Consider the following 21253-nt stretch of genomic DNA (forward strand, 5'->3'; position numbering starts at 1 on the left):
ATAGCCAACACTCACTCCTCATTAATCATTATATTATCAATGAGCTTCCAACCATATTTATTCACTTCATCTGGCTCAATATTCTGTTCCTTAGTGAACACTGAAGAAAAAAATGTTTTAAAATCTTACCAATCTCCTCTGGCTTCTCATGGAGCTGACCCACCTCATCTTCAAAGGGTCCAAATTTATCCCTCACTATTCTTTTTCTTTTAATGTACCTTTAGAAACCCTTTGGATTTATTTTTACTTTTCCTGACAAAGCAGCTTCATATCTCATTTTAGCTGTTCCAATTTCCTTAAGTTTTTATCTATTTTTAAAAATTTGTTTACACTCCTTATATTCCTCAAGCAATTCATTCATTCCTTGCTGTTTATACCTGTTGAGCACATCCCTCTTCCTCTGAACCAAGTTCCCAACATCTTTTCAAAACCAAGGCTCCCTACAGTTTCTAACCTTTCCTTTAACCCTCATGGGGACAGACCGACCCTGCCTTCTCAGAACTTCTCCTTTGAACATCTTCCATTTATCTGCTACATTCTTCCCTGAAAATATCTTATTCCAATCCACACCTCCTAAATCTTTTCTCATCCCCTCGAATTTTACTTTCTTCCAATCAAGAATCTTAACTTTTGTCCCACCTCTATTCTTTTCCATCTCTAGCCCAAAACTAATAGTATTGGGATCACTAGACCCAATGTGTTCCAACACAAACCTGTCACCTGACCTACCTTGTTCCCTAATAGGAGATCCAATACCACCCTCCTTGAGTTGGTTCTTCTATGTATTGATTAAGAAAACTTCCCTGAACACACTAAACAATCTCTACCCCATCCTGCCCCATACTGAATGGGTGTCCCAGTTAATGTGCAGAAAGTTGAAATCTCCCACAACTACCACCTTGTGTTAATGACTCATATATGCAATCTTCTTACGAATCCTCTAATTCTCTCAGCCCATTTGGTGGTCTATAATACACTCCCATTAATGTATTCATGCCTCCGCCATTCCTCAATTCTACCCAAATAGCCTCGCTGGACGATTCCACCAAACCATCCTGACACAGCGCTGCTGTAATGTAATAAGCAATGCAACTTGTACACAATTTAACCACCACCACCACCATCACCCCCCCCCCCCCCATTCTATTATGCCTAATACAACAGAATCCTGGAATATTTAACTGCCAAACATGTTCTTCCTGCATCCAGGTTTCATTGATGGCCACAATATCGTATTTCCACGTGGCCATCCACTGCCTTAAGCTCATCCTCCTTATTTACAACACTCCTTGCATTAAAATATATGACCTTGAGACCCATATACTCCTTTTGTTACCATCTTCCTTCACCTTCTTCCATATATAATCATATAATTTATTTTTACAATATGTACCTTCCATTCTCGATGTTCTTCCTCCCTACTCTCTCTACTCTCATTCTGATTCCCACTCCCCTGCCAAATTAATTTAAACCCTCCTGGCTGCCAGGATATTGGTCCCCCTCCAGTTCAGGTGCAGCTGGTCCCTTTTGTACAGGTCAGACTTGCCCCAGGTGAAATTCCAATGATCCAGAAATCTAAACCCCTGTCCCCTGCCCCAGCTCTTGAGCCACACATTCATACTCCACAACTTCCTATCCCTACCCTCACTAGCACATGGCATAGGCAGCAACCTTGAGATTCTAACCCTTGTGGTCCTGCTTTTCAACTTCTTCCCTAACTCCATGTAATCCCATTTCAGGGCCTCATCCCCACTTCTAACCATGTCATCTGGCTACTCGCATACCCCCCCCCCCACCCCCCCCCACCCCCACCCCCACCTGTAGACTCAATCAGACACATCCCTGACCCTGGCACCTGGGAGGCAACATACCAACCAGAGCCCTGATCTCATCCAGTAAACGAACCAGTGAGTTCCCACTACAAGATCCCTTCCCTTTTCCCCCTTCCCTTTGGAGCCAAGAGTCCAGCCCCTGTGCCAGAGACCTGACCACTGTGACTTGCCCCCCACAGATCATCGCCTCAAAAGTATCCAAAGCAGTATATTTGTTGTTAAGCGGAATGTCCACAGGAGTATTCTGCATTGCCTGCCTCTCCCCTTTCACCCACTCGCCCAGTTCCCTGACACCTGACTGTTCTGGGGGGGCCGCCTCCCCATAACACCTACCCATCACTGCCTCCACCTCCCTCATGATTCACAGTCCATCCAGCTGCAACTCCAGTTCCCCAAAACAGTCTCCCAGGAGTTGCAACTGGACACACCTTTCACAGATGTCATCATCAGGAACTTCTGTGGTGCACGTGACCTCCCACAATTGGAGCACAGATGACCCAACTGCCTCCATCACCAGCCTCTTTATTTAAATCAGACTAATTAAAGATAAACTTAAAACAAACTTCCCAAACCTGACCTCACAGCAAGGGTTTAAAATAGCCCTTCCTCAGCCTCCACTCACTCCTTGGCATCTCTTTTATCTCACCCTCCTTTTATTGGCCCTCTCCCAATTAACTTAATTACTCTCTCCCACAAATCAACTCCCAGCTGTTTCTCTGTTAAAGGACTCACCAACCACTTACTCCTAACACTCCATCTCATGTGATCACGTGCCGACCCACGTTACATGAACCGCTACCCTAACTGTGCTGACCCCCATTACACGAACCATTATCCTAACCTTGCCGACCTATGTTACACGAATCGCTACTCTAACCGTGCTGCCCCACGTTGCACAAACCTCTACCCTAACAGTGCTGACCCATGTTACACGAACTGCTACCCTAACCATGCCGCTCCATGTTACATGAACTGTTACCCTAACTGTGCTGCCCCACGTTACAAGAACCGTGACCCTAAATGAGCCGCCCCACATTACGTGAACCATGACCCTATATGGGCCGCACATGTTACGCGAACCGCTATCCTAACTGGGCTGCCCCACGTTACACGAACTATTACTCTAACTGTGCCGCGCCCACGTTACATGAACAGTGACCCTAAACTGTGCTGCCTGATGTTTGAGAGTTTTCAGTGACCATTAGATAAAGGATCAGAAACAAGCTGTTAAAACCATTGTGTCTCTCCCACCATTTAATCATGATCTTATCGATTTTCCACTCACTGCCAGGCTTTCTCCCCATAACATTTTGGGTTAAGCTATCAATCTCTACCCAATGACCCAGCCTCCACAACAAATTCCATAGATTCACCATCCTCTGTCTGAAGAAATCCCTCCACATCTCTGTTCTAAATGGACGCCCTTCAATTTTGGATTTGCGCCTTTTTGTCCAAGACTCTCCCATTGTGGGAACTGGCCATTCTATATCTACTCTGTCCACGCCTTTCAACATTTGTAATGATTCAGTGAGACCCCCACCCTCCTCACTCTTTTATATTCCAATGAGTATATTTTCAGAGCCTTCAAATGTTCCTCATATCAAGCTCAAATTCAACCGTTTATACAGCGTTCTCCTGTCCTTGGTGCAAAACATTCAAACACACAATAAGACATAATGCTTGGTCAGAAAAATGATACATACGTAGGACATACATAAATATATATATATATATATATATATATATATATATAAATTAATCACTGACAAAAGGCAAAGGAGGAAAAACCCAACACCCAACCCCAACCAACCAATTTTCCCTTGCAACCGCTGCAATCGTGTCTGCCTGTCCCGCATCGGACTGGTCAGCCACAAACGAGCCTGCAGCTGACGTGGACTTTTTACCCCCTCCATAAATCTTCGTCCGCGAAGCCAAGCCAAAGTAAGTAAAGATTAATAAATAGTAGAATCTCAGAGAATGAGCATTCTCACTGCTCATGGGAAGAAGCTATTCCCCAGTCTTGTGGTGCTTGCTCTGATACTCTTGTATCTCTGCCCTAATGGGAGCATCTGAAAGATGCTATGTACAGGGTGGAAAGGTGCCCTTTTCAGACAACGATCCCAGTAGATCATATCGACGGGGGAAGAGGGAGACTCCGGTGATCCTCTTGTTGATTGTCCTCTATATACATTTCTCTGCAGCAACTGTACCCCACTGTGATCCAGCTGGTCAGGACGCTCTCAATAGCACTCCTAAAGAGTTTTGACATAATGGTGGCCAGTACCCTTGGCCACCTAAGTCCTCTCAGGAAGTGCAGTCGCTGTGGCATCTTCCTGACAAGTGAAGAGATGTTGAGTGTCCACAATAGGTCACGAGTTAAGTGAACTTCAGGGAACATGGAGTCTCCACTCTCTCCACTACAGAGTTGTTGCTGTTCAGTTGAGGGTGGTCACTCCTGGTCCTCCCGACGATCATCTCTCCTTTGTGTTCTCCACGTTGACTCAGTTTATTATTCTTGCCCCATTTCATGAGGTTTTCCACCTCTTCTCTTTAGTGCATCATCTACAAAATTCTTGACTCTGTTGGAACTGGATCTGGCAATGCAGTTACGCGTCGTTAGCCTGAACAGGAGCGGGTTGAGCATAACCCTTTCAACCTCGAATCATCCTCGTGAACCTCCTCTGAACCCTCTCAAACATTTATACATCCTTAAATGAGGAGCCCAACACTGCTCACATACTCTATGTGAGGTCACACCAGGGCCTTATAAACCTCAACATCACATCCCTGCACTTACATTCTTACCCCCATCTTGAAATGAACTCCAGCTTTGAATTTGCCTTCTTAGAAAACATAGAAACATAGAAACATAGAAGATAGGAGCAGGAGTAGGTCATTCGACTCTTCGAGCCTGCTCCGCCATTCAACGAGATCATGGCTGATCTTAAAGTTCATTACCCCATCCCCGCCTTCTCTCCGTAACCCTTAATACCCTTATACTGAAGAAATATATCTAATTCCCTCTTAAATATATTTAATGAACCTGCCTCCACTGCCCTCTGTGGCAATGAATTCCACAGATTCACCACCCTCTGGGTATAGAAATTCTTCCTCATCTCAGTCCTATATGGTTTGTCTATTATCCTCAAACCATGGCCCCGGGTTCTGGACTTCCCCATCATTGGAAACATCCCATCTGCATCCACTCTGTCCAGTCCTGCCAGAATTTTATATGTCTCTATGAGATCCCCTCTCAATCTTCTAAACTCCAGGGAGTACAATCCCAATTTGCACAATCTTTCCTCATAAGTCATTCCTGCCATTCCAGGTATCAGCCTGGTGAATCGCCTCTGCACTCCCTCCATTGCAAGAACATCCTTCCTTAGATAAGGTGACCAAAACTGCACACAATACTCCAGGTGTGGTCTCATCAAGGCCCTGTACAGCTGCAGTAGGGTATCCTTGTTCCTATACTCAAACCCTCTTGATATGTAGGCCAACATACCATTTGCCTTTTTAACCGCCTGCTGTACCTGCATGCTCGCCTTCAGAGACTGATGTACAAGTACCCCTAGGTCTCTCTGCACTTCCCCATCTCTTAATCTATTGCCATTCAAATAGTAATCTGCCCTCTGGTTTGTATGACCAAAGTGGATAACCTCACATTTATCCACATTGTCGTGCATTTGCCATGTATCTGCCCAGTCCCTCAATTTATCCAAATCACACTGGAGCTTCCTGACCCCTTCTTCCGTGCACACAACCCCTCCTAGCTTAGTGTCATCTGCAAATTTAGAGATATTACATCCAATCCCCTCATCCAGATCATTAATGTAAATTGTGAACAGCTGGGGTCCCAGTACAGATCCCTGTGGTACCCCACTGGTCACTGTCTGCCACTCAGAAAACAAGCCATTTATCCCAACTCTCTGTCTTCCACCTGCCAGCCAGTTCTCAATCCACATCAATACTTTGCCCCCAATCCCATTAGCCTTGATTTTGGAAGCCAGTCGTTTATGTGGGACCTTATCGAAGGCCTTTTGGAAGTCCAGGTACACCACATCCACTGGCTCTCCCCCATCTATTTTACCTGTCACCATCTCAAAGAATTCCAATAGATTTGTCAAGCACGATTTACCTTTTGTAAATCCATGTTGACTCCGTCCGTTTCCTTCTCTGCTAGTCATATGCTCCGCTATTACATCCTTAATAATGGATTCCATCATTTTGCCCACTACTGATACCTTCGATATCAATCTTGAGGATCGCAAATCCCTTTGGATCTGGGAATTTTCCAGTTTCTGCCCATTTAGAAAATAATCTGCCTGATTATTTGTCCCACCCACGTGCATGACATATACATTCGAGTGGATGGAGGGAGATTTCAAATCTCTGTTGCCAAGGTGTGAGTGGAAGAGAAGGTCTAACTGAACTGTGACCCTTGTATATCCCCTGAGAATTGCTCTATAATGACATGCCTTAAGCCGTCTCTCTATGTTTGGCTGCAGTTGGAGCTGACCTATTACTTGTTCATCGCCACATTTGCAGGAGCTGCAGCAACAGCTATTGCATTGGTAAGTTGCAAAGATGAGGATGACTGGGAGCTGCAGTGCTCAGCTTCCCATGGATGTGGAAAGGTTGAGTCTGGGCATACAACTGAAGCCATCATCAAACAAGGAAAAGAGGAACAGGAGGAGGCAACTTTAAAAAATGTACTGGGGTCATAGGTCAACTGGGTGTAATTGGGGAGCACGGGTCCAGAGGTTGTAAGGGGAGGACCAAAGGTAAGAGGATACAGGAGGGAGGGTAGATGAGAAAGTAACTGCAGACCTCTACATCCCCACTGACTCCATCACTTCCCAACTGACCCTTCCCTTCCCCACTGACCCCATCGCTTCTCAACTGACCTCTCCCTTCCACACTGATCACTCCCTTCCCAACTGAACCCTCCCTTCCACACTGACCTCTCCCCTCTCCACAGATCCTTCCCTTCCCCTCTGACTTCTCCCTTCTTCACTGACCCCATCTCTCCTCCACTGACCCCATCCACGTTAACTTCATCGCTTCCCCACTGACCATTCCTTCCCCACTGAATCCTCCCTTCCCCACTGACCTCTCACATCCACACTGACCTCTCCCTTGCCAACTGTCCCTTCCCATTCCCATTGATCCCATCGCTTCCCCACTGACCTCATCATTTCCCTACTGACCCCATTGCTTCCCTCCCTTCCCCATTGTCTCCTCCCTTCCCCACTGTCCCCTCCCATCCCGACTGAACTCTCCCCCAATGATCGATCCATTCCCCACTGACACCTCCCTTCATCACTGACCTCTCCCTTCGCTACCGACCCCTCCCTTCCTCATTGTCATCTCACTTCCCCACTGACCTCTCCCTAACCCATTGAACTAATCGTTTTCCCACTAACCACATCGCTTCCCTACTGACCCCATTGATTCCCCAATAACCTCTCCCTTCACCACTGACCTCTCCCTTCCCCACCGAACCTTCCCATTCCCACTGATCCCATCGCTTCCCCACTGACCCCATCGCTTCCCCACTGACCCCATCGCTTCCTCACTGACCCTTCCATTTCCCACTGATCTCTACCATCCTCACTGACTCCCAATGACCTCTCCCTTCACCACTGACCTCTCCCTTCCCCACCGAACCTTCCCATTCCCACTGATCCCATCGCTTCCCCACTGACCCCATTACTTCCCCACTGACCCAATCGCATTCCAACTGACCTCTCCCTTCCCCAATGATTCCTCCCTTCCCCAGACCCCATTGATTCCCCAATGAACTTTCCCTTCCCCACTGACATCTCCCTTCCTCACTGAACCTTACCATTCCCAATGACCCCATTGATTCACCACTGACCTCTCCCTTCCCCACTGACATCTCCATTCCCCACTGAAACTTCCCTTTACCACTGTCCCCATTGCTTCCCCACTAACTCCATCGCCTCCCCACTGACCACATCAATTCCCCACTGACCTAATCACTTCCCAACTGACCTCACCCTCCCTACTGACCCATCCCTTCCTATCTCCTCTCCACTGACATTTCCCTTCCCCACTGACCCCATCTCTACCTAACTGACCTCTCACTTCCCCACTGATCCTACCTTTCTCCACTGAAACCCTTTATTCCCCAGTGACCTCTGCCTTCCCCACTGACCCCTCCCTTCCCTACTGAATGTTCCCTTCTCTTCTGAAAACTCCTTACCCCACTGACCACTCACTTCCCCACTGAACTCTCCCTTCCCCACTCACCCCATCAATTTCCCACAAACCCAATTGCTTCTCCACTGATCACATTGATTCCCCACTGACATCTTCCTTCCCCACTGACCTCTCCCTTCGCCAGTGAACCCTCCCTTCCCACTGATCCTTAACTTCCCCACTTACCTCTGCCTACCCCACTGATCTCTGACTTTCACACTTACGCTTCATATCCCAACTGACCTCATCACTTCCCCACTGACCCCATTGATTCCCGACTGACCTCTCCCTTCCCCACTGACAACTCCCTTCCCCACTGAAACTTCCTTTTCCCACTGACCCCATCGCTTCCCAACTGACCTCACCCTCCCCAGTGACCCGTCCCTTCTGCCACTGACCTATCCCCTCTCCACTGACATCTCCCATTCCCACTCACCCAATCTCTACCTAACTGACCTCTCACTCCCCCACTGATCCCACCTTTATCCACTGACCCCTTTATTCCCCACTGACCACTCCCTTCCCTACTGAATGTTCCCTTCCCTGACCCTTCCCACCGATCTCTACCATCCTCACTGACCCCATTGCATCCTCACTAACCTCATAGCTTTCCCACTGACCCTTCCCTTCCTCAGTGACCAATCTCTGCCCCACTGACCTTATCGCCACCCCACTGACCCCATCACTTCCCCACTGAACCAATCGCATCCCAACTGACAACTCCCTTACCCAGTGATGCCTCCCTTCCCCACTGACCCCTTCCTTCCCCATTTACCCCATATCTTCCCAACTAACCTCTCCATTCCCCACTGATCCCTCCCTTCCCCACTGTCCCCTTCCTTCCCCACTGATGCCTTCCTTCCCCACTGACCTCTCCCTTCCCCTCTGATCCCTCCCTTCCCCACTGTCCCCTCCCTTCCCCACTGTCCCCGACCTTCTCAACTGACCACATTATTCCACACTGACTTCTGCCTTCCCCACTGTCATGCTTTTCCACTGATCTCTGCCTTCCCCACTGAACTATCCCTTCACCACTGACCTTTCCCTTCCCCACTGATACCTCCCTTCCTCATTGACCTCTCATTTCCCTACTGACCCCCCCCCCCTTCCCCACTGACCTCTCCCTTCCACACTGGACTCTTCCTTCCATAATAACCTCTCTATTCCCCTCTGACCCTTCCCATTCCCACTGACCCCATCGCTTCCCCACTGACCCCATTGATTCTCCATGAACACCATCGCTTCCCACACTGACACCATTGCTTGCCCACTGACCCTACCCTTCCCCATGGTTCCTTCCGTTCCCCTTGGACCTCCATTTCCCACTGACCCCTCCCTTTCCCACTGACCCCTCCCTTCCTCACTGACCTATCCCTTCCCTACTCACCCCTCTCTTCCCCTCTGACCTCTTCCTTACCCATTGACTCTCACATCATTTTCCCACTAACCACATTACTTCCCCAATGACCTCTCCCTTCCCCACTGCCCTCTCCTTTCCCCACTGATCTTTCCCTAATCCATTGAACCAACTGCTTTCCCACCAACCAAATTGCTTCCCACTGACCCCATTGACACCCCAATGACCTCTCCCTTCCCTACTGACCTCTCCCTTTCACACTGACCTCTCCCTTCCCCATTGACACATCCCTTTCCCACTGACTCCATCGCTTCCCCACTGACCCCATTGATTCTCCACAAACACCATCGCTTCCCCACTGACCCCATTGCTTCCCCACTGACACCACCCTTCCCCACTATTCCCTCCCTTCCCCTTGGACCACTCCCTTCCCCACTAACCCCTCCCTTTCCCACTGACCCCTTCCTTCCTCACTGAACTATCCCTTCCCTATTCACCCTTCACTTCCCCACTGACCTCTCCCTAACCCATTGAACCAATTACTTTCCCACTAACCACATCACTTTCACACTGACCCCATTGATTCCCCAATGACAACTCCCTTCCCCACTGACCCCTCTCTTACCCACTAACTTCTCCCTTCCCCACTGACCTCACCATTCACCACTGTCCCTTCCCTTCCCCACTGAACCCTCCCTTACCCACTAACCTCTCCCTTCCCCACTGACCTCTCTCTTCACCACTGACCCTTCCCTTTCCCAATGATCCCATCGCTTCTACATTGAACTAACCGTTTCCCCACTGACACCATTGCTTCCTCACTGTCGCTCCCTTCCCCACTGACACCTTACTTCCCGACTGACCCCATTGCTTCCTCACTGACCCCTGCCTTCTCCATTGACCTCTCCCTTCCCCACTGATGTCACCCTTCCACATTAACCTCTCCCTTCCTCACTGACCTTTCCCTCCCCACTGACCCCATCACTTTCCCACTGACCGCATGGCTTCCCCCTGACCTCACCCCTCCCCACTCACCCTTCCCTATCCCACTGATCTCTACCATCCTCACTGACCCCATTTCTTCCTCACTTCCCCACTGGCCCTTCCCTTCTTTGGTGACCTCTCTCTTTCCCACTGACCCCATTGCCTCTACACTGACCCCATCACTTCCCCACTGACCCAATCACTTCCCAACTGACTACTCCTTTCCTCACTGACCCTACCCTTCCCCACTGACCCCATCTCTTCCCAAATGACCTCTCCATTCCACACTGACCGTTCCTTTCCCAATGACCTCTCCACTCCACACTGACCTCCCTTTCAAATTGACCAAATGCACTCCCCCACTGACCTCATCGCTTCCCCAATTATTCTTCCCTTCCCTACTGACCCCTCCCTTCCCACTGACCCTTTATTCCTCACTGACCTTTGAATTCACCACTGACACCTCCTTTCCCCACTGAACATTCCCTGCCCCACTTACCACTCACTTACCCAAGGATGCCTCTCTTCCCCACTAACCTCTCACTTCCCCACTGACCTCTCCATTAACCACTGATGCCATTGCTTCCCCACTGTCCCCTCCCTTCCCCAATGACCCAATTATTTCCCAACTGACCACTGCCTTCCTCACTGACCCTACCCTTCCCCACTGACCCCATCTCTTCCACACTAACCACTCCCTTCCACACTGACCCCTCCCTTCCTCACAGACTTCTCCCTTCCACACTGACACTTCACCACTGACCTCTCCCTTCCCCACTGACATTTCACTTCCACACTGACCTGTCCCTTCACCACTGAACCTTCCCTTTCCACTGATCCCATCGCTTCCCCACTGAACTTATCATTTCCCCACTGATGCCATCACTTCCCCACTGACCCCATCACTTCGCCAATGACCCCATTGCTTTTTCACTGACATTTTGCTTCCACATTGACCTCTCCCTTCCGCATTGACCCTTGCCTTTCCCACTTATCCTGTCACTTACCCACTGACCCCATCACTTCCCCACTGACCCTTCCCGTCCCCACTGATCCCTTCCCTCACCACTGACCCCTCTCTTCCCCACTAAACTCTCCCTTTCCCACTGACCTCTCCATTCACCACTGACCCTTCCCTTCTCCACTATCCCCTCCCTAACCTCTCCCTTCTCCACTGACCACACCCTGTCCCACTTACCTCTCCCTTCCCCACCTAACCCTTCCTTCTCCACTGTTCCTATCCTTCCCCACTGACCTCTCCCTTCCCCACTAACCTATTCCTTCCCCACTGATCCCATCGCTTCCCAACTGACCTCTCCCTTCCCCACTGATCCTTCCCTTCCTCACAGACCCCTCTCTTCCAAACTGACTTCTCCTTTCACCACTGACCCTTCCCTTTCCCAATGATCCCATCACTTCCACATTGAACTAACCGCTTCCCTACTGACGCCATTGCTTCCTCTCTGTCTCTTCCCTTCCCCACTGACACCTCACTTCCCGACTGACTGCATTGCTTCCTCGCTGACCCCTGCCTTCCCCACTGACCTCTCCCTTCCCCACTGATGTCTCCCTTCCACAATAACCTCTCCCTTCCTCACTGACCCTTCCCTTCCCCACTGACCCCATCACTTTCCCACTTACCCCATTGCTTCCCCACTGACCCCATGCCTTTCCCATGGACTTCTCCCTTTCCCAGTGATATCTCCCTTCCACACTAAACTCTCCCTTCCCCACTGAATCTTCCCTTTCCCACTGACCCCATCACTTTCCAACTGAACCAATTGCTTCCGAACTGACCCCATGGCTTCCCCCTGACTCACCCGTCCCCACTGACCCTTCCCTTTCCCACTGATCTCTACCATCCTCACTGACTCCATTTCTTCCTCACTAAGCCAATCGCTTCCCCACTGGCCCTTCCCTTCTTTAGTGACCTCTCTCTTTTCCACTGACCCCATCGCTTCACAACTGACTACTCCCTTCCTCACTGACCCTACCCTTCCCCACTGAACAGATCTCTTCCCAAGTGACCCAATCGCTTCCGAACTGACTACTCCCTTCCTCACTGACCCTACCCTTCCCCACTGACCCCATCTCTTCCCAAATGACCTCTCCATTCCCCACTGACCATTCCTTTCCCAATGACCTCTCCACTCCACACTGACCTCCCTTTCAAATTGACCAATGCACTCCCCCACTGACCTCATCGCTTCCCCAATTATCCTTCCCTTCCCTACTGACCCCACCCTTCCCACTGACCCTTTATTCCTCACTGACCTTTGAATTCACCAATGACACCTCCTTTCCCCACTGAACTTTCCCTTCCCCACTGACCACTTACCACTCACTTACCCAATGACCCCTCCCTTCCCCACTGACCACTGCACTTTTCCACTAACCCCATCACTTCCCCATTAACCCCATTGATTCTCCACTGACCTTTCCCTTCCTCACTGACCTCTCCATTCTCTACTGACCCTTCCTTTTCCCATTGAGCCCATCGCTTCCCTACTGACCCCATTATTTCCACACTAACACCATCAGTTCCCCACTGACCCCATCTCTTCCCCACTGACCCTTCCCTTCCACACTGATCCCTCCCCTCCCCAATGAACTCTCCCTTCCCCACTGACCCCTCCCTTCCTCACGGACCTCTCTCTTCCCCACTGAACCCTCCCTTCCCCACTAACCTCTCCCTTCCCCACTGACCTCTCCATTCATCACTGACACTTCCCTGCTCCTCTGACCTCTCCCTTCACCACAGTCCCCTCCTTTCCCCACTGACAACTCACTTCCCTACTGACACCATTGCTTCCTCACTGACTCCATCGCTTTCACACTACTCCATCGGTTCCCCATTGACTCCATTGTTTCCCCACTGACCTCTCCCTTCCCCATTCACCTCTCCCTTACCCACTGACCCCATCGCTTACCCACTGACCCCATCACTTCCCCACAGATCCCATTGCTTCCCCACTTACCCTACCCTTCCTTAGTGACTTCTCTCTTTCCTACCTACTCCATCACTTCACCACTGACCCAATCACTTTCCCACTGACCCATCTCTATTCCACTGACTGCATCACTTCCCCACTATCCTCTCCCTTCCCCTGACACCTTCACTTCTTCAGTTACCCTTCCCTTCCCACTGACCTCATCACTTCCCCAGTGACCCCATCGCTTCCCCACTGACCCTTCCCTTCCCCAATGATCCCTCCCCTCCCAAGTAACCCCTGCCTCTATACTGACCCCTCCCTTCCCAACTGACATCACCCTTCCCCACTGACCCCTCTCTTCCCCATTAACCTCTCCCTTCCCCACTTACCTCTCCATTCACCACTGACCTTCCCTTCCTCACTATCCCCTCCCTAACCTCTCCCTTCCCCACTGACCTCTCCCATACCCACTGACCACACCCTGTCCCACTTACCTCTCCCTTCCCCACCTAACCCTTCCTTCTCCACTGACCCTTCCCTTCCCTACTGACCTCTCCCTTCCCCACTGATCCCTCCCTTCCTCACAGACCTCTCCCTTCCACACTGACACTCACCACTGAGCTCTTCCTTCCCCACTGACCCCTCCCTTCCCCACTGAACTCTCCCTTAACCAATGACCCAATCAATTCCCACTAACCCTATCGCCTCTCCATTTACACTGACCTTTCTGTTCCCCACTGACCCCTCTTTTTCTCACTGACCCTTCCCTTCCCCAATGACCACTGCACTTGTCTACTAAACCCATCACTTCCTCATTAACCCCACTGATTCTCAACTGACCTCTCCCTTTCCCATTGACCCCATCGCTTCCCTACTGACCCCATTGCTTCCCCACTGACCCCATCACTTCCACACTAACCCCATCAGTTCCCCACTGACCCCATTGATTCCCCACTGACCTCTCCCTTCCGCACTCACATCTCCCTTCCCCACTGACCCTTCCCTTTCCCACTGATCCCATAATTTCCCCTCTGACCCTATCGCTTCCTCACATATCCCTCCCCTTCCCACTGACCCTTCCCTCTGCACTGACCCCTCCCTTCCCCACTGACCCTTCACCACTGACCCTTCCCTTACCCACTGACCCCTACCCTCCCCACTATCCTCTCCCTTCCCCACTGACCACTCCCTTCCCCCACTGACCCTTCCCTTTCCCACTGACCCCTCCCTTCCCCACTGTTCCCTCCCTCCACACTGACCCCTCACCCCCTCTGACCTCTCCCTTCTCCACTGACCCCTCCCTTCTCCACTGACCCCTCCCTTCCCCACTGACCTCTCCCTTCCCCACTGACCCTATTTCTTTTCCACGAACCCCATCGCTTTCCCACTAACACCATTGATTCTCCACTGACCTCTCCCCTACTGACCTCTCCCTTTCCCACTGACTCTTCCCTTTTCCACTGACCCTTCCCTTTCCCACTTACCTCTACCTTCCTCACTGACCCCATCACTTCCCCACTGACCTCATTGCTTCCCCACTTACTCTTCCCTTCCTCAGTGACTTCTCCCTTTCCTACCTACCCCATCACTTCTCCACTGACCCAATCACTTTCCCATTGACCCATCTCTTCCTCACTGACTTCATCGCTTCCCCACTATCCTCTCCCTTCCCCTGATGCCATCACTTCCTCAGTGACCCTTCCCTTCCCCACTGACCTCATCACTTCCCCACTGACCCCATTACTTCTCTACTGACCTGCCCTTCGCAACTGACCCCATCGCTTCCCCACTAACTCTTCCTTTCTCCACTGACCTCCTTTTCCCACTTAATGGGACAGAGTGGATCTCTTTATTGAGAGGGAAAGGAATGGAGTGGGAAAAGCGACCCGGGTAGTGGAGTAAGTCACAGAAATTGAAGTTGATATTAATACAGTTTGGTTGGAGTTTGCCTAGAAAATTGGTTCTCAACCATTTTCTGCCCACTCGCATCCCACTTTAAGTATTCCCTGAGCCATCGGTGTTCTGTGATTATTAAAAGGGGTTGCTTTAGGTGGTCTGTGGGTGGGAAGGGAAGGCTGAGGATCACTGCTCAAACTGAAATATTTTGTTTGAGAAAATTGTCATTGGCCCATTTTCTTTGAAGTTATGAAACCGTGCAGATAATGAGTCAATGACTCTCTTCCCCATTGACTTCTCCATTCACCACTGACCCTTCCCTTTCCCACTGATCCCATAGCTTCCCCATTGACCCCATTGCTTCCCCTCTGACTTCTCCCTTCCCCACTGGTTTTCAAACTTTTTTCTTTCTACCAACATTTCTTTCTTCTTTGGCTTGGCTTCGCGGACGAAGATTTATGGAGGGGGTAAAAAGTCCACGTCAGCTGCAGGCTCGTTTGTGGCTGACCAGTCCGATGCGGGACAGGCAGACACGATTGCAGCGGTTGCAAGGGAAAATTGGTTGGTTGGGGTTGGGTGTTGGGTTTTTCCTCCTTTGCCTTTTGTCAGTGAGGTGGGCTCTGCGGTCTTCTTCAAAGGAGGCTGCTGCCCGCCAAACTGTGAGGCGCCAAGATGCACGGTTTGAGGCGTTATCAGCCCACTGGCGGTGGTCAATGTGGCAGGCACCAAGAGATTTCTTTAGGCAGTCCTTGTACCTTTTCTTTGGTGCACCTCTGTCACGGTGGCCAGTGGAGAGCTCGCCATATAATACGATCTTGGGAAGGCGATGGTCCTCCATTCTGGAGACGTGACCCATCCAGCGCAGCTGGATCTTCAGCAGCGTGGACTCGATGCTGTCGACCTCTGCCATCTCGAGTACCTCGACGTTAGGGGTGTGAGCGCTCCAATGGATGTTGAGGATGGAGCGGAGACAACGCTGGTGGAAGCGTTCTAGGAGCCGTAGGTGGTGCCAGTAGAGGACCCATGATTCGGAGCTGAACAGGAGTGTGGGTATGACAACGGCTCTGTATACGCTTATCTTTGTGAGGTTTTTCAGTTGGTTGTTTTTCCAGACTCTTTTGTGTAGTCTTCCAAAGGCGCTATTTGCCTTGGCGAGTCTGTTGTCTATCTCATTGTCGATCCTTGAATCTGATGAAATGGTGCAGCCGAGATACCACCTTACTAATCACAGAACACCGATGGCATAGGGAATACTTAAAGTGGGATGTGAGTGGAAAGAAAAAGGTTGAGAACCATTGGGTTAGAAGGAATTTAAGTTGTCATTCCTCCAGTTTGTGGGTTGTCTCAATTTGAAAATATGAGGCAGTGGACAGACGTCAGTGTGGCATTGGAGTGTGGAATGGAAATGGATAGTCACTGGTTATTGCAGTGAACAGATTGAAGATGATCAATGAAGCAATCTGCCAGTCTATGGCCACAACAGGAGCATTGGATGCAGATTCACAAATGAAGTGTTGCTTCACTGGGAAGGACTGTTTGGGGCCCCGAGTCGTGGTGAGGGAGGAGGTGTGGATGCAAATGGAGCACTTCCTCCCCGGTTTCTCTTGCTTACCCTATCCCTCCGTCTTCTGGCCTCAGATTACCATGCCCTCCCCTTCTTTCTTCTATCAGAGAGCTACCCCCATCACTTCTCAGCTTCTTCTACACTCCACCATTATCCATCTGTGACTTGGTACCTGTTAGCTTGTGCTCCTCTCCTCTTCCCCCCCCCCCCCCACCACCCCCACATTTTTATCCAGGTATCTGCTTGTTTTTGCTTATACCCAATGAAGGGGCCAGGCCTGAAACGTTGGTTACCCTTTGTTTCCGGTAGATGCTGCATGACCTGATGAGTTTCTCCTGCATATTTGTGTATTGAGTAACGTGCATGCCCTTGCTGGTCAGGGTGTTGAGTATGGAGCTCAGGAGGTCATGTAACAAGTCGAAGTTTAGTCCGGCTACATTTGGATATAATGGGCCATTCTGATCGTTCCACCTGGAAGCTTTAAAGAAGGTGGAGAAGGGGTTCATCAGGAGGCTGTCTAGATTGGGAAGTATGAGCATTGGGAGAGGTTTGAGAAACTTGGGTTGTTTTGCCCAGTGTCAGAAGTTGAATGTAAACCTGATTGAAGTTGATAACGTTATTAGATGTAGGGGGTAGACAGTCAGAATCTTTTCCCAGTGTGTAAATGACAACTACTGGAGAGCACAGGCATAGGATGAGAGGTACAAAGTGTTTCCTTACGCATGTGGCTGGATCATGTTGTTGGGGAAGGCAGGTGTAACAGCCCTGTTTAAGAGGTATTGGTCAGGCATTTGGACAGGGAGGGGTTGGAGGGACATGGGCCAAGAGCAGGCAGATTAGGCAAAATTAGCAATGTAGTCAGTGCAGCCATGCGAAGCGGAAGGGCCTGTTACTGTTCTGTGTTCTGTTTGTGTTGGTGAAATCTGCAGCTCCGGCAGGGCCATGTCCACAAGTCACATTTCCTTGGCCTGCAGGAGATGATTTAGCGTAGCATTTCTGGTTGCTGCTCTTTGACAGCTGGCACAGGGAAGTCCATGGGAGCTGCTTTTTGTGAGTTGACCAGCAGTGTCCTGGGCTGATGGACAGCTGGTGAATGCAGATAACACTGCAATCCAGATAGCACAGAGAACCCACAGAGAGTTAGCACAGTGTGATTACAGTGCCAGTGGTCTGGGTTCAAATTTGCCGCTGTCTGTCAAGGGTTTGCACATTCTCTCTGCGTGTGAATCCACCAGGCACTTTGTCTTCCTCCCACCCTTCAAAGACATATGAGGTTAGAGAGTTAATTGGTCACATGGGAGTCTTTGGATGGTGCAGGCTGGAGGGGCCTGTTACCATGCTGTATCTCCAAATTAAATACAATGTGAGGTGGGGTATCTGGTGGACGGTGAGAATATCTGGCCCTGGAGAGTTATTGATCAGCTGGTAAAATATAGGAGAGCAGTGGCAGATAGAATGGAATCCAAATAAGTGGTAAGTGATGAGCTGAAAAAGGGCCTCAGCTCCTCGATGCTTCTCATGGCCCAATCAGACACTGGGTGTGGGAAGCATTGAGAGGCAGAAAGGTGGTGCTGCACAAGGATGCTGATGGGGGTTGCGCAAATGATGATGAATCAGGCTGCTGAGGTGCTGACCCTTCATTAACCAGAGCAGGGAAGGTTGACATATCAATGGTGAGGGCATTCTGGGACAGACGCAGGCCCACCATGTCCACGAATCCCACTTGTCCATACACACCACTTCAACTTGACCAGGAGGCACAGGTGCTGATGAGAGGTGCGAGAAGTTTCAAGGGGAGGCAGGGAAGAGCCTTTTCTCCCAGGGGAGTTTGGATTCAGGAATAAACTAGGTCAGAGGGGCAGGGGGAGGGATAGAAGGTATCAGGACAAATGCTGGAATGACCACAGAACAGAGGGCTATGAACCAATGGGGATAGTATGCACAGATTGGACCAAAGGGCCTGATTCTGTGCTCACTGTTGTGTGAGTTGCATTTTATTGCATAAACTGAATAACTTCAATGCTTTTTCTTTTCCTCCCACTCTCCCTTCACCACTGACCTCTCCCTTCACCACTCTCTCCCTTCCCCACTGACCTCACCCTTCCCTTCTGACCCCTCTTTCCCCACTGACCCTTCCCTTCCCACTGTCCTCTCCCATCCCCACTGACCCTTCCCTTCCCCACTGACCTCACCCTTCCCCACTGACCCTCCCCTTCCCCACTTACCTCTTCCTTCCCCACTGACCTCACCCTTCCCCACTGACCTCTCCCTTCCCCATTAACCCCTTCCTTCCCCACTGACCCTTCCCTTCCCCATTGACCTCTTCCTTCCCCAATGACCCCTCCCTTCCCCACTGACCTCTCCCTTCCCCACTGACCTCTCCCTTCCCCACTATCCTCTTCCTTCCCCACTAACTTCACCCTTCCCCACTGACCTCTCCCTTCCCCAGATGACCTATATGATGTCCTCGACCTACAACTATGCTGTTCTGAAGTTTATGAGCCGAGATAACTGCTGCACTAAGTTTTGACCTTCTTGCTGCCACACCTCAACCTCCCACTCCTCTGCCTCTTATGCATGACCATATCCAGGGAGACCATGGAGTGTCTGAAGGTCCTTCCTAGCCTCTGACTCCTAGGGAACAGCTGTTGAGGAACTTGAACCTCCCCTGTGACCTCCACATAAATGGAGCGTTGCCTAGAGAATACACATCTAATACACGGAGCACTTCTAACTGCTGGTCTAGTATTAAAACAGCTTGTGCGATATAACATTTTTTCAATGTAGAGCCAAAAATGTCAGCAGAATCTGGCATTGGAGCTAGTTGTTGTTAAATCTGTCTTTGCGCAGATAGTGGTGGATTTTGTTTTCTCATGTGCCCAGGGCTTGTCACCAGACTCTGCATGACTTTAAAACAGTGGAAATAAAACTGTCAGCCACCCGTACTGATGAGGGTGTTGTGAGTTTGTGGCGCTACCCAAGTTAACAGTCCACCAGTCACCCACTGGCAGCTGGAGGGAAGGGGTGTGGTTCTGTAGTCTGGTTTGGGTCAATATACATGCAGCAGAAACAGGAGTATGCAATTCTGCCCCTGGTGTCAGCTCTCGCTTTCAATAACATATTGGCCGATCATTAGCTGGTCACCGCGTTCCTGCACTGACCTCATATCCCTTGATATCTAAAGATTTGTTGCTGTTTTGATTATGCCCAGTGATCATTAACAGTCCCCTTCCTCTACCTCTTATTCTGGGACTCGTCTCTCGGTTTCTAGCACCCACCCAGCAAATGCACTTTTGCTGCATCCACACAGTTGGGAGATTGTGTGGATCAATGAGACCTGCTCCCCCCCCCCACCCCTCCCATCCTTCTAACACCTGAAGAATAGAGGCTCAGTCTGCTTAATCTCACCTTGGGACCGTCCCCACCCTCACCCAGGAATTGCTGCCCATACTGTAATTACATCCTTCCTTGCAGAGGGGGAGCAGACTGGGTTCACGGTGCTCTTGTCTCATCCGAAGTCGAGATACCTCTGATGTTGTTCAAATCCTCTTGCAATAAAGGCCAACTGAACAGGTGCGTTGGTAAACTCTCATTTCGTCCACAGCTGTCCAAGGGACTTTTCCATCTTACTATTAGAGGAAATGTCTCCCAAATTGCATGTCCTTGTATTTTCCAACCTGGCATTCCATTCAGCTTGTTCCCCCCACTCCCCCACCCCCCTTCATTTAGCCTGTTCATACCTCATGAAACCATTCTTCATCCTCCTTGAAACCCACACCAGTGCACAGTTACTTGTAAATCTCATCAGCAAGCTTGGATACCTGGTCCAAATATGAGTCTCAGAATTTTATATCAGGTAACAGGCCCTTTGGCCTATCTTGTTCATGCCAGCAAGTTATCTACCATTGGCCCATATCCTTCTACATATTACCAACCTAACCTTCTGGATTCACAAGCTTTCTGATGAAAAAACATTTGCTTCAAGCCTAAACATTCCAGGTACATCAGATCTCCAGCATCCACAGTTTTGTGGGAATTTTACAGATTTGTCTCAACATCTAAACCACAGCAAATGCCAGAGGCCACATCTGTGTCATACCTCCTTAGATAAAGCCCTCAATGTGGAAATAACCTAATAATCTGACTGTTAGCCAATCCTTTGTTCATGCTGAGATATTCAGCATGAATATAAATCACTGTTTATTGCTTAAAATTATTGATTATTTTTTAGTAGTGTGACTTTTTTAGTTTTCCCAACTGAAGTTATCTATCTCTGCCATCGAATAGAGTTGCCTCCTTCCAACCTGTGGGGGACATTCCAGAGTTTCTGGGATTTCAATCCATTGTCTCTACAGCCACCTTTTACAACGGCTTGAAGTTCAGGTTACCTGGTTCTGGAATGTATTGCTTTTCACTACCCATTAATTACTTCAATACTAATTTTGTTTTGGGCTCCACATTC

At 49.9% G+C, this 21253-nt stretch overlaps 1 protein-coding gene across 1 annotated transcript in view; it reads left to right on the forward strand.

Annotated features, from left to right (window-relative positions):
* Positions 1 to 19736, forward strand: part of LOC138740733 (proteolipid protein DM alpha-like) — a 75736-nt gene extending 56000 nt beyond the window's left edge. The window contains exons 6-7 of the mRNA XM_069893804.1: positions 6341 to 6406; positions 19241 to 19736. Coding sequence (XP_069749905.1) covers positions 6341 to 6406; positions 19241 to 19321 — 147 coding nt within the window. The 3' untranslated portion in view covers positions 19322 to 19736. The remainder of the gene's footprint in view (positions 1 to 6340; positions 6407 to 19240) is intronic.
* The last annotated feature ends 1517 nt before the right edge of the window (positions 19737 to 21253 follow it).

The sequence above is a fragment of the Narcine bancroftii genome, chromosome 8, assembly GCF_036971445.1.
Source record: "Narcine bancroftii isolate sNarBan1 chromosome 8, sNarBan1.hap1, whole genome shotgun sequence".
Lineage (NCBI taxonomy): Eukaryota > Metazoa > Chordata > Chondrichthyes > Torpediniformes > Narcinidae > Narcine > Narcine bancroftii.